The sequence below is a fragment of the Triturus cristatus genome, chromosome 2_1 (assembly GCF_964204655.1).
Source record: "Triturus cristatus chromosome 2_1, aTriCri1.1, whole genome shotgun sequence".
In the NCBI taxonomy this organism is placed as follows: domain Eukaryota; kingdom Metazoa; phylum Chordata; class Amphibia; order Caudata; family Salamandridae; genus Triturus; species Triturus cristatus.
In genome coordinates this window covers 193,175,147-193,200,412 of record NC_140581.1, presented here as the reverse complement: position 1 = coordinate 193,200,412, position 25,266 = coordinate 193,175,147, and the positions used below count along the sequence as shown (strand labels likewise).

The 25,266-nt window shown below is 44.3% G+C and overlaps 1 protein-coding gene across 4 annotated transcripts in view; it reads right to left on the bottom strand.

The window, feature by feature from the left end:
• Nucleotides 1-25,266, bottom strand: part of ME2 (malic enzyme 2) — a 110,676-nt gene that overhangs the window by 73,937 nt on the left and 11,473 nt on the right. For all 4 annotated transcript variants that reach the window (XM_085629775.1, XM_085629784.1, XM_085629803.1 and 1 more), the window contains exon 2: nt 16,441-16,562. In XM_085629775.1, coding sequence (XP_085485901.1) covers nt 16,441-16,562 — 122 coding nt within the window. The remainder of the gene's footprint in view (nt 1-16,440; nt 16,563-25,266) is intronic.

The following is a 25,266-nucleotide window of genomic DNA, read 5'->3' as shown; positions in this document are numbered from 1 at the left end:
TTTTCCCTTTTGCAGTTTCTCATCCTTCGTCCAGTCACGCACATCTGTTTATCTCACTGCTATGTGCAACTGCAAGGCACTATGATCACAACCTAAAATCCCCTTAGTTCTTCCAAGCGAATGGTGCTTTGCATCACTACCAATGCCACTGCAGCTTGGCATTAAAATTTATATGTATGCACTTTACACCCTCTCGATCCTGTCCCACTCAGCTATAGGACATATAAAAAGTTTAAGACCTGGCTCTTTCCACATTGATTGACTTAGTCTATTGCGGTCTCGACCCTAGCGCTGGGATGCCTTCGGGTAACCACGCGCTTTATAAATGCTACTTCATTCATTCATAAATGCCTTCAATTCATTAAACAGGATTACTGCTATAGGCAGTTAGTGGCCCTCCCTCAGCACTCCTTTGCCCCGTGGTAAAGGCCCTACAATCTCTCCGAGGTTAGCAAAATTCAAGGCCCTTTATGAGTCTTTAACATTGGTTTTGAAAGCTCTCCACAAACGTTCAGTCTTTCCATGACATTTATGCGCTATCATCTGGCCTTATTCTATACTCTGACTCTAGGAACACTGTGGCTTCATCCAGGCTGCTTCCTCCTTCGGCTAGATCCAGGTCTCCTTCTTTCTTGGCATCCGTCACTGAAATGCACGTCTTACAACCATCAGAACCAGTGCCTCAATTCAATATTGTAAAAGCGCCTTAGAAGGCAAAGGTCTTGTATACCTCACATATAATGCAAATACTTTAATCCCAGCCATTTTTATTCCTTACTGGCTGCAGTTTTGCACTATGCATGTCTAACATCATGGATTATAATCACATAAGAGCTTCAGAGATTCACAAATTATCACCTGGTTGCGTTAACCACCCCTCCGTCTGCATACCGATGTTCTGACTAAAACTAGATCTTGGTGGAAACCATTCATAGCTCCGGCAGGCCCTCGCCCTCAGATGACTGCTACCTCTCTAGCTTCAATCTTCCACCATCTCCTCGTTCACCCCTAATCTTTACTTTCAAGGTGTCCTCATCACCGATAAGATGAGAATCCTCTCGCAACAAGCACTGCCAAAACAAATACATCTGTCCTTGCCACACTACTGTGATGGCCACGTTATGGTTTTATTGCAAGCATATGTACCAAAACTGAAAGACAACACAAAAAATGAAAATGTGCTGCCAACGAAATATGGCATCCATACAATTGCGATAAGTGTATTTTCTTTTTAAATTAACCATTTCACATCATCAGGGGAAGTGGAGAGAAAGCTGGAACGACAAGTGAAGTGAGGTTAATGACCAGGTCACAACGGTGTTGACATTGGAGTAACAACATCGATAACAAATATTTGTCCAGCAGCATAAAAATGAAAGGGTTCCAAGTTTTGAAAGTTACCTCCCTCCTCCACCCACTTCATCCCTTGCAAAAGGAAGCATACGTGCTATGGATGTGGGATCATTCTGTAGCAGATACCCACAGAGCAACTATTAATGCCACTGACATTAAGTAACTAGGGCATACTAATGCCCTACAAATAGGACATACAAATATATTATAATGGCATGGAAATGTCTTACTGCTTTATTTAGGGGTTTTTATAAAAGGCTGATTTCACAGTACAGCTGCATTCACACAATCTCTATCTAGGATAACTATGGGAAAGTATGCCCTGTGCACTGATGAATAGAATTTCTTTTTTTTAGGTCTATTTATTCATTAAGATGAAATAAGATGAATGCAATAACAGCACATTATTATACAGTTAGATGATACAGAGTATCAATGAACAGCACCAGTTACAACACCATATATCAACATTTAAGATAAAATAAAGCAAATAAAAGAAAATAGAAAAAGATGTTGGGTGTGAGACACAATCAAAGAAGCAAAATTAGATAAGGTGTTGATAAAGAAATATAAAATGATAACTAACAAACAATCGCTTCTTCAATACACTTCTAACCATAATAGGGTCCTGCAGAGCCAGGAAGGTATCCCATCCTCTTCTTTATGGTATAGGGGTTACTCTATGAAGACCACAAAGGTACGTATTATAACAAAAGCAACATCTACAGCCACCCCATCATGTCTGTGGGAGCACTAAAACAAAACTAGAACCCGCATTGCAAAATTGTGAGCTATAGAGAGGGTAAACTCATCTAAACAATGTAAAAGAGAAAAGCACCAGCATATGTGCTTGGGTAATAAACCCACATTTATCAAGGGGGACAAATAGACACATATATAATGCTTTTTATTTACGGGACTATTGCATTGCAAATGCTTGTTCTATTTTCTCTCTAGGACTCCTTCACTGTATCACGCAAGCTGTCAAATGGCATCTGCATGGTTAGATGAGTAGTGGCAGCCCACAGCCTGCATCGTTTTGACATTTTCTCTGACTGCTGCTGAAAAATGGAAAGAGGCCGGAGAGCGCCGCGATGGTAGGGAAATGAAATGTTTAGAGGATTTTGTGGAGCACCACAGTAGCGCAGGGCTCTGGAAGGTGCGCGCCAAGGCTTTAAACAAGTTTTCAAGCAGGCAAATGCAGTGAAAGTGATAATCTTAATCACAATCACCATGCTCCCAAGAAAAAGTAGTTGGATCAGACATTCCGTGATGCTGCTCCACGTGTTTTACTCTCACACACTTACACGTTCTCTTGATACAATTGAACAAGAACACGCTCCTGTTACTCCTATCACGACGCTGCAGAAGAGTTCTATTGATACAATTGAACAAGAACACACTCCTGTTACTCCTATCACGACGCTGCAGAAGAGTTCTATTGATACAATTGAACAAGAACACGCTCCTGTTACTCCTATCATGAAGCTGCAGAAGAGTTCTATTGATACAATTGAACAAGAACACGCTCCTGTTACTCCTATCACGACGCTGCAGAAGAGTTCTATTGATACAATTGAACAAGAGCACGCTCCTGTTACTCCTATCACGACGCTGCAGAAGAGTTCTATTGATACAATTGAACAAGAGCACGCTCCTGTTACTCCTATCACGACGCTGCAGAAGAGTTCTTGTTCAATTGTATCAATAGAACACGCTACTGTTACTCCTATCACGACCATGCAGAAGAGCACATCCTTCGTCCCTATTAAGGCCCCCTTAACAAGGTGAGGTTGCTGGTGGGTCAGCAACTCTGCACCTGTAAACACTGGTAGAATGCCTTAATACTTCACAAGTAAATGCAGTTACAAGTTAATTCCTGCAGAATGGGAAATAACTGTGTAGATCCATTTTTTACTGAGTGGACTTCCGCACAGTATTTGTTTTCTCGTGGGGGTTAATGGTAGGAGGTAAATGTGACCGATGGGATGAAGGCGGGTCCGGGAAGGGCGTGTGGCAGAACTAGATAAGAAAGGAAAGGAAGTTGCTAGGTGGGGAAGCATAACATACTCCCCTGGTGCTGGTATGGAGTGGGACAGGGAGCAGGGCTGCACTATATAAAGAATTATAAACTAACACGAACACGCAGTGAGGACACATGGAAGCAACAGGGGCGGGCAGGGGAGCATGATGAAATCAGGCTCATGTAGAAAATAAGAAAGGTAACCCCATCCCCGCCTCCCCCTCACCACCCCCACAGGACCTTATGTCGGCCACCAAGCTTAGGAAGGGGGGAGTATGAGGGGCTACATTGCCTCGTGCCTCACCAGAAACAAAATTTAAAAAGTACAGGAACAGCTCAACTCGGGGTAGGTGGGGGGAAAAAACACAAAGCGTGGCTGTAGAAATGCAGATTTGAGTCCCCGCGTGGGCGTCACATATCGTGAATCTGTGCAAATTTACAGCGGCCCAATACCTCCGACGGCAAGCTAGCATTATGGAAGAAAGCCCTGCCCTTCATCATGCACAGCCAATGGTAGATAAAGGAAATGAAAAGCGGGAAACACCTAATTCAAAACAAGCATTGGTATAGCCAATGGGTCTGGTCTTTGGGACTTTCTAAGCACTGGTGTAAGGAAACTCGAGGGGGCCTCCCTGCAGGGTTTGTGGAGGGGCCCCCTCCGGGCTCAATCAGGAGCTCTGCAGCAAGAGTGCTGTGCTGAGGGGGCCCCCTGGAGCTTGGGGGCCCCTCGCAATGCGGGGTCCTGTGTTACGCCCTTGCTTAGAACTGTTTAGCCAGAGCTATTGGCTTTGCTTATGTCTTTAAGCTATGTTGTAGAGCACTGTGGCTGCTGTGCAGCACATTATTAAGTTATTTAAAAAAGTGTTCGGCGTTTTTGTTACCTTGTATATAAACAAGAAAACATTATGTACAACTGAGCAAACCGATTGAAAAATGAATTAACATTAGAAAAGTCTTCTTTTTGTCCTTTCAAGGGTGGCAACTTCTTCTGCCTGTTCTAATGCTGGTTTGCTATATATTTTTTTTGTTTTGTTATGGGGGGGGGGGGGAGGGCATAAAGAATGGGAGGGTGGAGGTTGGGAAATAGTATGTGAATTACAACATGAGCAGTGGACAGACATGAGGAGAATCAACAGATGACAGATTCAGAGACCAGACTGAGGTGGTGCTGAATGATACTGAAGTGGTGGTTTGCTGGTGTAGAGGTGATGCTTATGTGGTACCGAGTGATGCTGAGGTGGTGCCGAGTGATGCTGAAGTGTTGCTGCTCTGATGCGGAGTTGGTGCTGTGCTAATAGTGGTGCACTGATGAGGAGGTGGTGCTGTGCTGATGCAGAGATGGTGCTGTGCTGATGTTGACGTGCTGCTCAGCTTATCCTAAGTGATACTGAGCTGGTACTGATTGATGCTGAGGTGGTGGTGCTACGCTGGTACTCGGGTGGTGCGGAGTGAAGCTTAGTTGGTGCTGTGCTGAGGTGATGCTGTGCTGATGCTGTAGTGGAGCTGCATTGGTGCTGAATTGCTGCTGGAGGTGGGGTTGCACTGGTGTTGAGATGGGGCAGTGGTGGTGGTGTATTGAAGTAGAGGTGGTGCTGTGTTGAGATGGTGGTGTTCTGATGTTGAGTTGGTGTGAGTTGGTGCTGTGCACTGATGACGTGGTGCTGTGCTGATGAGGTGGTGCTGCACTGGTGGTGGTGCACTTATGAGGCAGTGGTGTTGTGCTGATGCGGAGATGGTGTTGTGCTAATGCTGAGGTGGTGCTGTGGTGATGTGCTGAAGCAGAGGTGGTGCTGTGGCGCGGGTGCTGAGTGATACTGAGGTGGTGCTGAGTGATACTGGGGTGGTACTAGGGTAGTGGCGTGCTTGTGCAGAAATGGTGCACAGGTGGTGCTGAGTGACAGTCAAGTAGTGCTGTGTGATGCTGAGGTGATACTGAGTGATGCTTTGATGGTGCAAGTTTCAAATCACAAAATGTCTCAAATATGCTTAAAAGTGGAATCACAAGAAATTTGTTTTGGAGCCACGCAGTTTCTGTCATCAGCACCTCTCCTCCCTTCTTCCAAAAGAGCAGTTCAAATATGAATGGCAAAATATCCGACTTTTGCAAATGATTTCCACATAGTTATGGCTCTGCCATATTTGCCACCTAATACATCATCTGCTACATAGTCTGACGATTTTAACAAAAAAATAGTTTATAGCTCAAACGGCTCAAAAGTTACTAAATAATATGATTTGTGTTGCAAAGTGCAGGGCCCTTTGTAAAGGTTGACTGGTCACCTTTCTCACTACTGCATTACACTGGTACAACTGAGGTGAAATCTTTGCGGAGACTGTTAGTATGTATACAAATGTCAAAGTAATAAAGTATCAGAAAATGTACGACATTACGCTGCAGCCTTTTATTTTTTGCTGCATAATTTAGTCAACAACTCCATTGCAGCATAATTCCTGTGGCCCCAAAGCAGGCAGCACATGGTAAAAGTGCTTGTGCATGAGGCAGAGAGATCATGGAGGTTGCCAACTTAGGGCCGGATGTACAATCGTTATTTGTGGTCGCAAATGGGAAATTGGCCCATTTGTGACTGCAAAAAGTGGTAGTGCAATGTACAAACACTATTTTGGGAGTAGGTGACTTGCAAAATAGTGTTTGTGAATTGCTATAAGGAAGGGGTGTCCCTTCCTAATAGCATGTCACAATAGTGTGTACCATTGTATTGCGACCGCATTTGTGGCCGCAAAACACTTGCAGTTTACCACCCACTTTAAGTAGGTGGTAAGCCACTCGCAAACAGGAAGGAGTCCCCGGAGGACCCCTTCCCCTTTGTGAATGGGTGCGAAAATAATGTTTAAGAGCAGGCAGTGGTCCCGAGGTCCACTGCCTGGCCTGCCCTTAAAAAATGAGAAGAATACATTTTATTCTTTTAAATGCATGCCATTTTCCTTTAAGGAAAACTAGCTGCATTTGGGGGAAAAAGTTGCTTTATTTAAAAAACAAAGACAGACATGGGGGTCTGCTGTCCCTAGCAGGACACCATCTCTGTGTTTGCAGGCCATTCCTAATGGGGTTGCAAATTGCGACCTGCCTCATGAATATTAATGAGGCAGGTCATTTGCGAGCCTATTAGGAATCGCATACAGTGCCTTAGACATTCTGTGAGTCGCAAATTGCGAGTTGCATCTGGCACTTAGTTTGGTGTGTGTGCAAATCCTGCATTGCCAAGCCCTAGTGAGTTGCAGCTCATTCTGCTGAAACAAGGCCAATGGAGGTACCAATGGGTGAGGCGGACTGGCCTCAAGGGTCCTGTGACCTAACTGACAGTCACAGTCGGTCTAAGGTGTGCTGCTTCATAGGCCTGCCCGCAAGACTGGAGATTAACTTCAGTATGGATTGTAGTGACAGGCCTTCAAGGTTAACCCACATTTGCCACCGCTAGGGTCCACCTGCTGGTGCTAAGACACCAGGGCTTGTAAGACCTAGCAGGCCCTTCTAAGTTCAAGCGTGGCAAATGTGGGTTAACCTTGAAGGCCTGTCACTACAATCCATACTGAAGTTAATCTCCAGTCTTGCGGGGGAGAATCCAATTTATAAGCAAAACAGAACGGTACAAGCAGCAGTCGAATTAGGCGGCATCAGCAGATCACAGCGTGTCCCTATTTTTTTTTTTATTGTAAAAATTTGTCCCAGGATGGCAGAAATAGCCAAGGCCTATAGATAAGGCTCTGCTGTCACATTCTCCCCCACATTCTCCCCCACTGACCACCATACTGCCCCATTGAGAGAAACTTGTACTGCCTTCAGCTACAACCCTGTTGTGCCCCGCTATAAACACTTTAACGTGACTCAATTTAAAGTTTGCACTAGACAAGAGTAATCTGCTGCCTGAAAAAAATCGTAACATTCTGGAAAAAGCAAACACTCATAGGGAATGCAAGATTAAATGAAGCTTGTGAAATGTAAGCAGGAACAACATAGTTACCTTAACGCTTTTACACTCATTAAAAAAATTTGTGTTTTTGCCTGAAAAGTTAAGGACATGGAAGGGACCTGTTGAATGCGCATTGCTTATATCCTTACAAAACATAAGCAGTATGGTTTAAAAAGACCACATCCCTGAACACAGAGCAGTGGTGCACATTTTTATTAACTAAAATAAGGAATACAGCTGATAAGGACCAAATTAACACCAAGCAAGTATTTCAGTACCTCCAGGAATGGTGCACTTCCCCACCAGGAGAAAACAATGCTGTTCAAAGAAAAACGAAAGTAGCGCTTCCCTGCCAAAATCTTTAAAGTGGGGCTATTGTGCTTGGGTGTGAATAAAACCAATTTGGCCACTCAATTTGTGACAACTCTGTCTTGCTTTATTTAGTTATCTATTTACTTTTCTTATTTTGAACTTTTTTTCTCCCCGTCCCGAGGCTGCATTTTGGAATAGAACAATGTCAGAAAAAGTCGACATTTCCAGTAAAAGCGTTCCTTCTTTTTTGGATCCATTTCACAGGGGAACTAATGAAGGAAAGGAGAGGAGAGGAAAGAGAGGGACAGAGCCGTTTCTTGAAGTGACTGTTTTCAGCAAGTGAGCAGGAGCAAGACAAAGAGAGGAAATAAGAGGAAGAAAGAGAAGAGGGGCAGTGGACAGCAGCAGAGCAGGAGACGTGGACACTGTCCTTGTCTTCCCTGGGCAGGAAGGAAGAGACAGGGTCCTTTCCCTTCTCCGTGTACCTCGCCCGCCCTGAATGGCCAAAGACAGCAGAGCCTTATCTATAGGCCTTGGCTATTTCTGCCATCCTGGGACAAATATTTAGAATTAAAAAAAATAGGGACACGCTGTGACCTGCTGATGCCGCCCAATTCGACTGCTGCTTGTACCGTTCTGTTTTGCTTAGAAATTGGATTCTCCCCCCTTCGGTAATACCCATGTGTTGACTGATAAACAGGCGATACCAAAGGGGATGATGGACGGAGCGTTTGAGCAAATCAAACACTCACACCCAGTCAACTGATCTGGGTTTAAACCATCATCATTCTTTAGCTCACTCCACCACCCCAGTTCAGACATGCCCTATGCAAATCAGTCTGACCCTGTGCCTCATGGGAACAGTCCAGCCCAAACTGCTAAACAGGCAGCACACTTTCATACTTTTCTAACTACACATATACATTTCACATACTTTACATAAACCATCAGTGTAATTCATATGGCTATCAGCACTTCAGCTTTAAGTGTTAGTTATCAGGGTTAATCTGCTTCTCTTCACCACAGTGGCGCAACGATAATTGAGGTGGCCCCCCTGCAAGGTATGTGGAGGGGCCCCCTCCAGACTCAGGAGCTCCCCGGCCGAAGTGCAGTGCTGAGGGGGCCCCCTGGAGCTTGGAAGCCCCCCCCCCCCCGCACTGCGGGGGATGCGGGGGCCTGTGTTACGCCCTTGCTTCCCCCGGTGAAAAATGAAGTCTGAAAGAATGTTCATTAACTGCGCTGCATATGTTGACTGTGCTGATTCAGTATCTGCCAAAGTGTGTTCCCTGGCTTCTGTCTTATTCTGAGACCTCTAGCACCCCAAACTATAAATGGCGATCTTCTAATCCCACGGGGGTCCACCAATCACTACATCTTGTTCCCCCCTCACAACAGCTGTTTATTTTAGATCGGGCTCGCTCAGTCCAGCAATAACAAAAGGAAAGCCGCTTTCAGCGTGCTCAAGCCATTTTCAAAAGATAGAGGGTGTTCCGCAGGGAAGGGATGTTGTATTGGTGGAGCACAGGGTGTGTCCTGGGTTAGAGAGGCGGCGTTGGTCTCTTTGGGAATTGTGTGCCCAAACAGGCACGCTGGGACTCCAAGCACGAGCGCTCGTGTCCCGTCCCAAAATGCAGGTGCACCGCAAGTATGAAATGCCTGAAGCGAAATGACCCTTGTAACAGGGCCAGGCGCCATGGGCATCACAAAAACACACACAAGGAGGGACAAATGGCAAAATTCACCACACAAAAGAGAAGCCGTTAGAAAGGCACAGGAAAGAACCAATCAACAAGCATTGGCATAGCCAATAGATCTCGCTTTTGGGACCTTTTAAGTATTTAGTTTTACAGCACAATGTCCTTGGTGCAACAACATCAGCTGTTGCATGGCTAAACTTTGTCCTTTATACGTGTTTACCCATGCAACAGTTGATGTTGTTGCACCAAGGTCCCAAAAGCGAGACCTATTGGCAAAGCCAATGCTTGTTGGAAGAAAGGACTCCTACCACTTTCATTTCGAATCAAACCTATTGCTTGTCTGGCCAGAAACAAAACCCACACAAAATGATTAACATTAGGGTTTAGGTGATTTTAACTGTGAATAAACACTGGCACCTAGAAGAAAACGCTCAATAGAGCCATTAACACCCAGTCCAATGAAGGCCCACGAACATCCTAGGCTGCTCTCTAAGCATGAAAAAGTTGATTTTTTTCCATTGGGCATCCAGAGCTCGTGGGCAAAACAAAACCCCTAAAATGCAGTCTGCATTTCATCCCCGACTTTGGAAGGGTAAAGTAAAAAAAACCTAAAAGGCAAGACACGCGATCTTCACAGCAAGTGGCTTGTTTGTAAACAATCCCTCGATTGGCCCCAGCGAACCCGCTGCCAGCTGTACTGAAGAGGGGGCGGGGGGGGCACCATGCAAGATAAATCAATTAGCTTGTTAATTTCTCCCCTCTCATTTATTTCTCTCTGCACTGTATTTGTCGTAATTGACTACAATTATGTTAATTACTAACTCCGGCATAATTATTGTATTCATTGTAACTGGGCACACTCTGTGTACCCAAAGCAGAGATGGTATTTGTTGGGCATACAAGCCGTCGTGAGGTGCTACCAGGAGAACTGGCAGCTATGCCGTGAGAAAATGGAAGAGCATGCAAGATTTCATGCACAGGTAGTTGGAAAGCAGCGGTTCATTAAGGATATTAATTTTCTGATAACTACACATTTAGGCATGACACACCGAAAAATGCACATACTAAATGGATTTAATGCAAAAATGTGTTTGTCCTTGTAAGCTGCGGCCGCCGCCTGTAAGGACTCAGCAGTAGACAAACACACGTGCGGATTCCATAGCCAATGAGCAATGGAAGTTTTACAGGGCTCACTAGGATTGGTAGTGGTGCCGGCAAACGCTCCAATCCTAGGTTACCTTACCAATTAACACTCCTAGACAACTCAGTCAATGTGTTTAATTGTGGTCAGAGTGTTATGCACCCCGGAAGTGCTACATTTAAGGACAAATTACATTTGTTAAAAGATTAGCAGCTGGGTGCGGACATGCAGCTGCATTCACTGCCGGTCATTGTAAGTATGGTTTAGGTGATTGTTGATGATGCTTCAATTTTGAACGTTTTTAAGTGCTTTAAAATTAACGGGATTGTGCTTTGACAATTTGTTTTAAAAGACAGGTCATGCCTCTTCAAGGGCTGAGAAGATTTGATGAGTCGGTAAATTGTGTTGTAAATGACAGTTTTCTATCGCTCAGGTGGTTGTCTTTATGGAGACCTTCTGCCGTGTAGGCAAATTCTTTGAAGCATTGGCCGCGCGGCGTAAAAGCGAAAGTCATCGCGATCACTCTGAAAGCGAAAGTGATCGTGATGACGCACGCTAGGGATGCGCGCGCAGCAGCGGGGGGGGGGGGGGAGGGAGGGGTATGGTGCCGAATGCTGGTGCAGGAAAGGCAGATGTCTGGGCGAGAAGGGAGGGGGGAATGCGGGGAGCAGCAGTGCGCGTGCACGCCATAGTGCACTGTAGCTTGTCACCAGCACAAAAATGTGGGTAGCACTTTCTAAACCCACCTACTAAATGTCTCGCCAGACCAGCGCATGCGCGGGGTCAGGTGAGAGCTAAAAATGGTGCGCATGGCCAAACTGCTCATACCTAATACAGCATGCCTCGCAGAGTAGTGCATTCGCGCTGACTCTAGGCTTGACCTAAAAATGCACCAAAAACAAATTAAACAAGTGCCCGCCACCCCCCATTGCCAAAGTTCCTTTTTTTTTGCTCTCTGTCGTCCTATTGTTTGTATTTACAGCGCGCCATGTGTGCTTTCATTTATGACGAGTGTACTGAGTGGGGCGGCAACTATTCTCATAGTGAAAGCGCGTAATGTGCGCTGCAAATTCAAACAAGCGTCTGCCACTGCTGAAGCAGGTGTTCCATTGTTTTGCGCTCCTGTTGTTTTGGGGGCTGCTTGTTTGTATTTGCAGCATGCCATGCACTCTTTAACTTTAAGAATAGCTGCCGCCCCACACAGCACTCTCGGGACTCAAGTGCTGTGTGAAGTGGAAGCTACTGATAAAGTGAAAGGGTGCATGGCATGCTGCAAATACACACAAGCGGCCGCCATTGCCGATGCCAGAGTCTCACAAGTACAGTCGGATGCATCTAAAATAAGCGGCAACCATTATTAAAGTGATAACAGAAGGGCACCATTACTGTGCACTCTGTCCTGCTTGCTTCAGCAAGACATGAATTTAGTAAATAGTACTACCCACCAGCTAATGAAAGCTAGGGTGTAAGGACACATGCAAGAGGGGCTGTCCTTATGGGAGGGAAGAACTGAATACAGGGAGGTATTAAGGAGGGACTAATAAGCCAATTAACAAAACAAAAGGAAACATTTAATAGGAAAATCACAGCAGCCAATTAAAAAGATGGGCGGAGAGTGGGTGAAGCTTCAAGTCCATACCTCAATACAGCATGTTTCGAAGAGACAGCGCAAGCGCTGCCTAGGCGAGATCTAAAACTGTAAGGACAGATACTAATACTAAGCAGTGAGGATTTTACAATGTTTATTAACAAAACCATACGGTACTGTTATCAGGGAACTGCACCTCAGTGGTATCAAGGCTATGTCAATGTATCCCACTTCTTTTCTCCTAGAACTACCAGACTATTGTTCAGAAAAATATTCTGTAAAGTATGGTTTTATTAATCTGCAGCTCTCCAGTGGGATCTTTAAATCAGCAGCAATGTCTCCATGGGTCTTCAAGTATCGCCAGGTGTTTCCAAGCCTGTGGATTAAGGTCTCATGGTTTGCCAGAACCATCTTTGCAGGATCCACGTGTCCAGATCAAACCTGTTCCCCATTTCCTCAAGATGCAGATTTTGGTTACAGCCAGTTACTTGCCAAACCAGAGCTTAGTAGGTTTCTTAATACAAATCAATTGTGACATGTTGAGGATCATGCCAAATGTGACTGAAGAAATCAATTCAAAACCTACTAGTCGAATTGACTGAACTCCGAGATACGGTCTCAAAGTCATAGCGACCCACAAGACCAGAGGATGTAAAAATACCACAGTAATCATGCTTAAACGATCAACATTTGGACTGATGACACAGGTCCGCCCTATGAAGGCTGGAAAGGGACCAATGACAACTCTGAACAACATTGAAGTAGAAGAACATCAGGTGTGGTTCTTAGACATCCCTCTCATTTAATTCCAGAATTGAATCACATTTCTCCGGTACCGAGGTAGAAACATTTGCTTGAAAGGTCATCATACTATATAAACTGGAGAAAACCCCTTTAAACCTGCTCTAGGTTTTCAGATACATAACAATCAGAGAGTCACTGGGTCCAGCAAGCGATGCACACTGCCATGCAGCGGGACAGATAAAGATACCTCTATATCGGATTATTGGAGATGTCAAATTCCATTTGTAAATCTGAAAATGGGCTAACAGTTCCGTCTTGGAGCATATGCTTTAATACAGATAGTCCTTACCTCTCCCATGCAGACAAAATGGAGTTCCCTCGATTATGTCACAGAGATATGTTGAAGTGTAGAAAGATGTTGAACTTTAGCGTCTCTTCATTTAGGGGATGTCTCGGATAAGAACTCCCACACATTACTCTAGCCACGGGATTGCGATAGCCCCCTTTGACCTGATCAATGAAAAGCTACTCCCCAACCATGACATACCCATCATTTTGAGCAGACAGCCCCCTTCAACACTGCTGTGGGCTCTCTCAGACTTAAAGACAAGTCATCTTTACCGTTGTGGGATTACCAAAATAGATGGTGTCATGTATGCAAAGGACTCTGAATGCTTTACCCGGCACAAAACTTACTTGTGTGGTAGTTATCAACTCTCAATTGTGTGGCGAACACTTTCACTAACATTTTTATGTCTGAATTCAGTAAAGATATAGGTCTGTAACTGACAGAGGTTAAGGGCCTTTGCTTGATTTCACAAGTACCATCATGATGGCCTTATTGAATTCCGGTTTCACTGACCAACAGTCCTCCTCCTCACTGAAGATTTTAGGATGTCATTGTATCACTATTAATCTTCAAGCATTCAGCTGGCACAACATCCTTACCTGGAGCTTTGTTAGAAAGCAAAGATGTGGTCGCCTCTCCGAACTCATCCTCATTTATCTTGACTCCAACAGCATCTTATGCTTCCGCCCATAACAAAAGGAGAGTCAGACCCTCAAAGAACTCCTTCGTCCAGTAGCAAATGACCAGTCTCAGTCGAATACAAGGTGGAGAAAAAGTGCCAAATTCCTTAGTTATTAAATGAATGGATTACTGGATGCCCTTCCCTATGTTTGGTGAATGGGATAGAAGTAATTGACTCTCTTTAAATTGGGCTGTGAGGCAGAAGCCTGCTTCTCCGTCTTTTCATTTGTGACTCAAAAAGGCATTCTCTATTTTCTTTCAAGAAGAAGAAGGTATTGCGATTGTATTTTACCTTTGTGAAATCTCTCAGCGGGGGAGGGGACGGACAGGGAGAAATAATACTCCTTCCTGAAGCCCCTGATAGTTGCTTCAAGATGACCTTGACTATCTACAGCTCTCTTCTTAAGCATCACTGAGTCCTTTCTCATTGGGCACTTTGCATACATTTCACCTTCCGCCACTGGAAAACAATGAACCAATGCTTAAGTCCAGATATTTACTCAAATGGTTTTTAAAGATGGTTTCAGTTCATTGTTTTTACCTAGATACACTCATTCACCACAGTTTCATGCTTGGCACCACTTGGACAAATTCTAATAGCAGGTGGATGGGAGAGTGGGTCACTCCTTTCAAGACAGCTCACTCTATTAGGGAAGAAAGTATGGAGTCCGAGGTCAGGAAAAAGTCAGCATTGTGAGCTGGTGCCTTGTTTCAAAGGGAGAACTCTATCATCTCTAGCACTGGTCAGATAAGGGATGTCTCCAACATATACAAGTCTCCAAGGAATCCAGTGTCTCTACTGCAACCTTTATCAGGCATCCACATATATCAAGAACATGGTCTTTAATCCTCCCCCCTAGTTTTGAGTGGCTGAAGGTTATTAGGAGGCTAATCATGGTTAAGAAAATCTTGGCTAGGTCCTGTTAGGGGGTGTAAACAGAACCAACCACTGGTGTGGGTGTTATTACTTTCCTGTTGGTGGAGGTCTTTGTGTCAGTCAAAGTCCTCAGTACCCAGTGTGGGAATGTATTATAAAATAAAATTGCACATGCCACACTTTTGGAAGCACGCATATACCGTTGATTAGGGAGCAGTGGCAGGAGCACCCAATGGCGACATGACCATCCCAACCTAATGCGTCTTCAGTTTGTTAGACCCTGTGGGACAGACGTTTTCTTTAATAGAAAGGCTATACTCAAAGATTTAGTGGAAGAGAATTTAACTGTCCTCTTTTGTTTGGCATAGCTAGTGAGCCTGTTCACATTCAGTGAGGACAATGTTAACAATTTAGGGATTGTCCAGAGACGCAACATGACCATCAAGGGGAGATGAAGTCAGAATACAAAGAGAAAAAGAGTGCCATGCCGAGCTTTACTTCATGTTCAAGGCAAAGTCTAACCAATGCACTTTCTGGAGAGTAAGATCTATCACTGCAATTTAAAGGGGATATCCATAGTACTGTACTTTACAAGACTTAACAGCTTGGAATGAACAAAGTATGACTCACGTTGGGCAAGACAGTGAGCTGGTGTATCACAGGAACAACAGGGGACAGAGGTTGAGATAGAAAAACCTGTTCAAACAAAAAGCTGGAAAAATGTGTGGGAGAACACGCTGCAGCTGGTTGGAAAGGAAAAATGTAACACTTTCCAGAGAGTCTACCGTCAGTACTAAAACACTAGATTATAACAGACAATCTAAAACCTAAAGAAAGCTCAAACTAGTTTTAGTTTGTGAAAGGGGATATAAAGCATTGCTGCGACGGTCACGTTACTATATACATAGGATACATGTACGAGTGTGGGTATTCAGGAGCAGGCAGGGTGTCTCCCAGGAGGCATGGGATCTTGTCTAGTGTTTCCCGTTTGTCGGTCAGTCAGCAATTGACAAGTCAAAAGAGGTTAACATGGCATCTTACGTACAGAGGTGGGAGGAGGGGAAATCCTGTGTCAGTGGGGTTAAGGAGAGAGACTAATGGCATACATGCCATAATAAACAGCCTAAAAAGGTACAGTGTAGAACCAGATCTAGGTGTATTTGTGCAGGCCTCCCAACCACAGAAACCAGAGACAATGTGAAACCTCAGGCTACCATCGCCCTAGAAAGCACAACCTTTTAAGCAGTATGTGTGTGCGTGCGCCAGATGAGGAACGAAAGGAGTTTAATAAGGTTTTGTATCAGGGCCAGAAAAAGGGAGGAACCCCCTCAAGTCAAGGAGAAAAACAAGAGAGCCTATGAAACATCCCACTGTGGGGCTGTCTGATGAACACTTTGAGGAAAGTCTACACCCCCAGTAGACTTAAGAGAAGACAAAATGAGTCTGGGGAATGAGATAAATCAAGACCAGGTGTCCTTGGAATTCACAGCACCAGTGATAAGCTTCTAAGAAAACTTTTTGACCCCTGCACTTATGTTTTTTATTAACAAACAAAGCACAGTGGTAGTCCTTAGTATGAGTAGTTAGAAGGCCGAGCAGGGATGTTACACTGCTCCTGGCATTATTCTTGCTGTGCACATGCTATTTACTTGTAAACAGTAAACTAAGAAGATATCTTAGAGTTCACTCTGGTATGAGCATTACTTTTGTAACAAAAATCTAGAGTATAAGAAATGTTTTGCTTACCTTGTTTGTTCTTGGGTTTAACATAAGAGCCCTGCCTTTCTCTTTGGTGTGTACTCTGCGACATGCCAGTGCGCAAGGGGCAGCGACGGCTTTCAGGCGTGACAACATTTTTCTGTAGAGGGCTGAAAAGAAAAAGCAGTAATGTTAAAAAATAAATATGAAAGTACTACATCTGTTTAGCACAAAGAAAATGGAAAACATGCAGGTAGAGGTGCAGATCATCAGATGTGACATAAGCAGAATGCATGTCACACAACTGGTTGTGTTGCCATATGAGCTTGGGGAGGTGTCCTAGGCTCTTGTTAATTGCAAAATGCATGGCCAATTCTGGGCTAATATAACTTAGCATGTCGAAGAAACAGAAGGATGGCCAGATGAACTTTTGTCTTCCAAGGTATTGCAGAATGGCAATATACACTTTGCAAAACATTGACATAAATATCCACCTATCCCTCCACATCACAACTTTTCAAACTCTGACATATTCCTAATTTTAGGATCCCACCCATCAGTGGGTAATCTGCCTACTAGTGGCAAGACAAGGAAAGTCCTTGTTGGAGGCTACAATAGAGTCCTTTTTGACCCATACCATGCATATATGCAAATATTTTACATAGCTGGGTACCCTCCCCCTGATAAGTTCACTGCAGGACGATCTACCAGGTACACAGATGTGGAGTTAAGACCAGCAAATCTATACTTTTGCGATACTGTAGTAGCTGAAATTCTGTACCGTATATTTTAGGAGGACAACACTGAAAAATGACCTCCACACAGGCTGGTACCCATTAAACATTGTAAACCAGCAAATTCACAAGGAGACCCCAGGCAAAGGTCAGGCCACGTTCTGACATGTAATGTAATGTAAGTTTGCATTTATAAAGCGCGAACTGTCACTCCGCAAGGAGCCTCCTGGTCCAAAGAGCTACAGCAGGAGTCAAAGCCATCAAAAAAATGTGCCTTTCAACCAAGCAACAAAGGGTTTGTAAAAATCTGATGAAGGTTTGTTCCTTTAAAATGGGTGCTTCAATTCGGTATATTATATATTGCTGCTGATTTGAGTGACATGTCTAAAAACGTAATATTTTTAAGACAAGAAATTAGAAATATTCAAAGAGACCATCCCTACCACGGGAGAACTTGCCTTAGAGTTTAAATAAGCCAGTTTGTGTTGTGTATGCAGGGGCATATCTTAATGAGATTCTGGTGGTGTGAAATCTCAAATTTTCCATCTAACAAAGCGGCGGTCAACAGTGTGGAGGGGTAAGAGATCAGGAGAAACTGCACCCGTGAAAGCATGGAAAACTTTGGCTGCAGCTGACTGTTTCAATTATGCTCATGAATTTTAGTCAATTATTTTGGGGAGAGTTGTGCTGCCAAATGAATTGTTAAGCTCCAATTTTTTTCCAGAGTTAGTTGGTCGGAGAACCGAAACCTATCAGGACTACTCATGTACTAAGAACATATCATACTCTGGATTGCTACAACTGTCTTGGCTACTGAAGACAAGATAAGCCCTGCCTCACTCACAATCTATTGATCTTCAGACTGAGAATCATACTCCATTTAGAAGTTCAGAACAAGTCTCTTCTGTAGAAATCAGAGGGGCCTTCTATTCTTACTACTTTCTGGTGACAAAGGAAGGGTGTGTCCCAGCTGCCCGCTCTGGATAGACAAGACCGTAAAGAATTCCTATTGTCCCAGAATCTCAAGATCCTTACATTGTCAGAAGCACAGACAATAGTTGAACAAATGACTGGTTGCACTCTGAATGTGGAGAACTGTTTTCAAACTCTGTGCACGTGGACTCTGCTAATCAGGCCTCAGTGCATGTGCTCTGACCCCTAAAAATGTTGAAACTAGCTATATCTTAATTGCCATATTTAACTTATCTATACGTCCCTAGAGTACGGTACGAAGTGTACAAAGCCTGCAAATTAAATGACACTAGTGGACTACAGCACACAGTGTCCCACCACTAGAGTGACAGTGCAATACTTCACTATGGGCCGGCCCCTGGTAACATGGTTGTGCAGGTTTGAAATACAAATTCAATCTGTCTTAATAATAAACCCTTTTGACATGCCTAACCCCTCCTTTTAAATATTAATAAGTCACCACTAAGTAAGCTGTAATGCCCAATAACGCAGGGCGCATGGTATTTTTAAGTATGATATTTAAAATTATAATGTTAAATATGCGCTTAAAGTGACAAGGACCCAAAAGCTATTTTCACCGTAGCAGGGTTAGCTGTTCACAGGAATACACTGGAGTTTAATATATAAATTCAATAATGTTATTTCCACAAGATGAAAAGTTCATTCCTGGGCTGAGTTAAAATATTTATTACAAATTAAAGTCATTGGTAAAGCAGGATTAGTTCTTAATTTTCTACAAAAGGTACTTTTTTGAAAGTCGCCTTTTCCTGCCTAAAGCCCCTAGAAGCCCATTTGCATGAGCTTCCAACTGTCACCCAGGAGCTCCTTGAGATGAGAACTTGCTCCCAGAGCTGAGACAAAGGCCTTGGGTGTGGGGATGTGTTCAGTTTCTCTGACAGACTGACAGGATAACCATACGGACACTGCCCAGGAACTTAATTCTATGTCAGGACCCGAGGTTCCAAATCTTTTCTTTTTCTTTTATTGGTTTTCACAGCAGCCAATGAAAACATAATAAAGTAAAAACTGCACTTCACTTGAACCATATTACATCATATTCAATCACCAATCACAATGCATATAACCTCTTGATAAGAGATCAATGCCATGTTGACATGGCTTTCTTTGCTGCTCAGCAGTCAAGATAAGTGCTATCGTATTTGATTCAACTTACAATTGTTTGGTAACTATTGCTTATTTTACTGGAGGTTTCATGCTTTTTTTGTCATAGTTGTAAGTGCTAGCACTCTCTCATACACATGGTTTGTGTCAGCCGAAGGAGCATGCTACCCTAGGGATGCTGTTCGCTTTGACAAACAATATTTGTAGCATTAATAATATTTGTTTACCTTATGTTTTCTTTGAAGATTCCTTTGATTTTCAACCCTGAGGACATGTCAGTTTATTTCTTATAGCAGAAGCCCAGGACAGGACTATGCACCGGCAGGCTACCCTGCTGACCGTAGTCCTATTTCCTTGGCCACCCTCTTTCCTGCTGACACGAGGATACCCGCTGTGGCTCCATGCTTTGAAAAGAAATGTCATGCCGAGACTGCAATAACACGTGCCTTGAGGAGCAGAGCCTCTGAAAACTAACTAATTGTGCCCAATTTCAATATATTTGGCCCATTTAGCCCCATAAACACAGTGGGTTGTTAATGGTTGCAATAATATCGATTTTTGTTTTCCCCTTAATCCGAATGCTGCCCCTACATGCTTTAGTTAAGACATTACTACCTTCATTGCGAATACTCAGCCCATACTTTGGCACTCCTGGGCACTTTCTTCAGAACACTACTGGACCTGTGAGAGACAGAAGAAGGACTGCACCTGCTGTTGAGACCTGCGAGGAGAACGCTAAGGACTGAACCTGTTCCCACTTGTAACCAGGACAAAGAAGTGGACTCCAAGGGAAAAATGTCTCAGTCCTAAGGTAGAAAGCTTCACTGGGTCCGACGCTGAGCAGCATCAGACTGACGGGTTCAACTTCCTGGAAGCAAACTCCAGACACGTTTCCCTCCTACATCGACTGCTTCACCGAGACCTTACCCTTCATCAGCGGCGGATTCTGAATGAGGGCGTCGGGGATCCACCCCCATTACTTTAACACTCCGTCCCCAGAGTCAGCAAAGTAGTTGTCTAGTTTTAAAAAAAAAATACTCTCACCTCTTGTCTCAGCTGTTGCTGTGATGACGTGATGAGTCACGTGACACACAGTAATGCCTCAGCATCACGCCGATGCATTGCATTCCCTCTGGACTTGCCCTGATCCAATAGTATTTGCCGGGCTGGCGAGCTTACTGCCCTGAGGCCATCAGCTCGGCAAAGACCTAGCCCCGAGGACCAGTCTTTACCCCCTAATGACGTGAGAGTAAAGTTTGCCCAAGGAGCTTCACGTCAGTCAGGGAGTGGAGAGGATGGTCATCCCACCCTTTCCCAACTCGTCACAAGGGGTTGGTCCATCCCTGTGACGAGTTAGGAAAGGGTGGGGTAGAGGCTGCAGGCAGCGCGGGAAACTGAAAAATTGAGTCTGCGCAGTTTGTCTACAGGACTTTTGAAGACTCACTGCACAGACTCCAGGTGTGCTTCCTGTGCTGCTATTTGAAGGCCTGTGTTGTGTCTGGATGCCATCAGCTGAGGACGAAGCAGAGAAGGTGGTGGGCACCCTCAGGTGCATGTGGTCATTAACAACCTCCCTCATCGGACTGATCATCATGAAGTCGACAGATAACAGTGACCGAAAGAGAGAGCACAGTCAAGGTAAGGGAAGACAGTTCAACGAGGCAAAAAGCAGGCGAGAAAAAGTTGCATATTATTTTTGCCTCTGATTATTTTGCACTGTGTATGCGCGCACTTGCTAGAGCATTCTCAATGCTGCCCACGCAAGTAATAGGGACTCCGATTATGGCTATTGTGGGTGCTTTGCTGCTCTTTTGTCCCCACCTAAGATTCTGGTGCACTGCGGTGTGATTAGCAAGCGCATTAACTTTATACCTGGGCCCATATCAGATGGCAGAACGCTAGAGCCCTCTTTACTTTCTAAACCAGGGAGCTTAAAAATAGTACTGGGCACCTTGTTTCAAGTCAATGTAGAAAATTAAAGAATTGAAGGTCCAGTCTGAAAAATATAACACATTAGATTCTTGCTGCACCTTTTAAAATTATTTGAAACACTTTAGGACTACTTGTATGATGTTGCCAATGTTGGGCAGATTTCAGTGTCTGCTGACTTGATTTTCAGATAGCTGAGTGCTTATTGTCATTATGAGCATTTACATGTCTGTGGGGTCACGGTTTACTAATTGAACGTTGAAAAAAATGGGATACATTTCAATTTAGGCTAATAATATCGCCTATACTTACAGAAATTTTAGCACCACGGTAGATACATGGCTGACATGACAAAGCAAGGTCTAGTATGTTTAGAGCGATGTATTGCTCACATACTTAGTTTTCTTTCTGTGTAGTTAGTAGCTTGACATCTGGCATCCAACATCTGGCCAAATTATGTTGTCTGTTCCATTGGAAACAGAGCATTGGCCATAACTCCACATGCACCACGCTTCTAGAGCTATGAACTTGCATGTATCCTGCAGTCGTTTCCATAGCTGTGCTTCTGGATGGCTTTCGCACACTCATGGGGTGCTGCCAGAGTTGTGCACTTCAGTGCATCCATCCAACACCCCCAACCACCCCGGCCTCCTAGATCTCCTGACAGTCCTACATACTCCTGTGTACCTTCGCCATTCTAAGATTTGTACAACTTGGAACCATTTTCAGAGTTGTGCTCCATTGTGCCTTGGAGCTATTTCAATACATGTGCTTCTGTGCACTTGCAGGACTACTGCTAGGCTGTGGCGCATTTCTCCGTCCTTTGAGACCATTTCCACTGTTCTCCTTCAGAAGTGCGCTGCTCAAGCTGCATATTCCCTTGTACATTGGAACCATTTTAAGGAATGGATCAATAGTTCAGTTGGGTGGACAGAAGATCTGTGTATGCCCTTGTGCAGCTGCTGAGCCAGCTCCAGGGCTGTGCGATTTTGTAGACTCCAAAGTAGCATCTAAAGCGAACTGCAGAATTATTGCTGCACAAAGTACATCTTTTTAAATTAGTTTTTGCCTCTTAAATGTTCTTGAAGCAGTTTCTTCCTTCATTGCTCCTACACCAAATCCATTCTCTTAAGTCGCTGTATGTACTCCGAGGAGCAGGAAAGTCTGTAGAAGCAGCGATTCCTACACAATGGCCTCTCATTGCTCAGTTCTTTTTGTTCTCATTACTTTATTTTTCTATGTAATATATTTATAACCAAAGAACAATATATGTATTGTAAAAATGATATTACTTATTTTTTCACTCTGTGTTATCATTTTAAGGTGGGCCTGGTGGTGTTGTGCTTGTGAAGGGCATCTTCTTTTCAATGTCACTTAAAAAGCCTTTAATTTTGCACAGGTGAAAAGGGGATTTCAAAGGAAACTTCTAAACATTTATGCTTTCCTCAACTCTAGTCTCCTTCCTCCCGGATCATCCTCCAGACAAGGGTTCACTGTTTGTCGCTCTTAGCAATAATCCTTCACATTGCACTAAGGGCCTGTATGGCAGGAGCAGTCCTGCTACTCTTTCAGAATGAGTCTGACCTGCAAATCCGGCGTGTTGACATCCAAGGTTGGATCTGACAGTGAGTCATTCCAGTATTGTATGTATGTATGTATGTATGTGCGGTCTTATATAGCGCTCAAATTACCCTTGGGCATCTCGGCGCTTGCATTGGGAACCCATCCTGGTTTTTCCCTGTGAGATAACCCGTACTGGGCATCCCCAAAGTGAAAGCCAGGCATCCCGCCGCGTGGGGCCATTGTGGAGATTAAGCAAGCTTGTTGCCCAGAGCTGCATAGTGTGAACTCGTGCTTAGAGTAGGCACCAAAGCGAGAATTATCGAGTCTGTGGACAATTGGGCTCCAGACCCTGCCGCGTCGGGAATTGAACCCTGGTCCCAGGTCTGACCTCTGCTTCAGGGTATGCCTCCTCTAACCAGTGAGCTACACTTCTCCGTATTGGCTTGTGAAAATCAGTGGTCTTGTTTGGCTACAAAAGATACCGCCATAACATTGCATTTGAAAAACTGGCCTCCACCTGGAGGTGTGTCCAGTAAATAGAAGATCCTGGGACCTGTCAGGATGGCCTACTGCAGCAGATAATTTGAGTACCAATATGCTATGCAGAGTCAGTGTGAGGTGCCCTTATCCCATGACCTCCAAGGGAGAATCCCTCATTTGGTTTTCTCCACCTCATGGTGTCTCAGGTTGGTCCTCGTAGAACACTTGTTTGCAAATAGTCTGCAGTCTGTGGTGCCCAAGGTGGAGACGCTTGCTCCATTGAGTCACCAGGTGATCCCTTCACTCCTGGGTTTCCAAAATTGAACCCCCTCCTAGAATCGGTGTTGAGGCAATCTGTGGTGCCGGGTGTTTTGACGGGTGAACACCTTGTTAATGTAACCTTCTAGAAGATTTATTGGGTTGTACACTACCTTCCATTTTATCTGAGAGATTTCTTTAAGAATAAGTGGCAGGATGGATTCTTTCTCTACCTTCTCTTTTAGAATAGGTGGTTCTGTATGGTGTACACCTCATTTTGAGATGCTCCAGTGTGAACTGTTCCCTCCATGGTTTTCTAGGGTGGCCTCCTAGAATAGGTTTCTTGAGTGATGTTGCACTATGTGGCATCCTCTTATGCCAGGTTTTGGGACAGATACTGAGCTTGGTTGGTTTTTGGGATGAACACCATGCTCTGTTGGACCGTAGGGTCAGTCTCCTAATGTTGTCATTGCACTGTCACAAGTTGGACCCTTTACTCCATGGTGCCACGGGATGGGACTCCTGAAGTAGGTGTTATGGTAGAAATTGTTGCCAGTAGTGTTCCTGCGTGCGTGACTAGCTGTGTGGTGCCCTACGGTGGGATAGCACAGTGCTCTATGGGTCTCTGCAAGTGCTTGCAGAACCAGTGGCTTAACGAACACTATTTCATGAGGGTTCCAAGGTGGCTAATAGGATGTCAACTCCACCTGGAGCATCTTATTGGTGTACGCTCAGATACTGCTCTCCTGTGATTATCATGATGCCTTCTTAGAATGGCCGATAGTGAGGACCATGCAATTCTTGCAGTCGCAGAGCAGGCTTACTAAAATAAGTGGCTCGGTGAACACTGATCTCCACTGTGTTCCAGGGTGACCACAGAGATCATGTCTCAATAAACACCATCTTCCTTGGTGCAACATGAGTAGACATTGACAGGTGAAGGTACTGAACACACCACAGTCTCATTCATCGTTGCCCCCCTTTCTGCAAGGACAGTTTACAATTGCTTTATTAACCTTCTTGCTTTCTCAAATTTGCTTGAAAATGCACCATTTGCCCACTTGTTTTTCAAAATTATCCCGGGGGGAGAACCCCCCGGACCCTCCTTATCGCAGTTCAGCTCGCTCAACACTGAGCATTCATTACAAATTTTACGCCCTGCCACTTTCAAATGTCACCAGCCGCCACTGCCCTTCATCAACCCATTGTCAAAGAGCCAGTCTTCGGATCCAGTCTGCAGATTGGCCCGCGCAAGACTCCCCCTTATCTGAAATGTTCTAACTGTGAAGGTAACTTTCCAAACAGGATCAATCAGATCTCTATATCTGACTCACGATCCATTACAGTCAGCCCTAACCTTACACTTGTCCCAGTCTAGCATGACCGGTTTCCTTCAGTTGGCCCTTTGCAGCACCATTTTTATTTAAATCTTTAAAAATTCATCTCTCCAGTCGGCCTTATTGGATTTTTGTCATTTTATTATGGTAAATATTCTCTATTGCTATAAATTGGAGTGGGATTTTTATTGCATTGAGTTTTCAACTTAACTCTTGTAGAACTTCTTTAAATGCTTAACACATTTTCTTCCAGTAAGCCGGTTTGCTACATGCCATAGCTCCAGGGATTGAACTCATGTTTAAATTACTGAAACCTTTACTGGACCAAACGACAATAGTTTCAATCTTACTTGTGGTGGTCTACCATTCTCCCCAAATAATAATCCAGGTTCTCACACCATCAGAGAGCAATTTATGAGTTTATCTTATACCTTACCTTCCACTCTGCAGAGACCCAGATTTGTGCTCTGGTCCTGAGC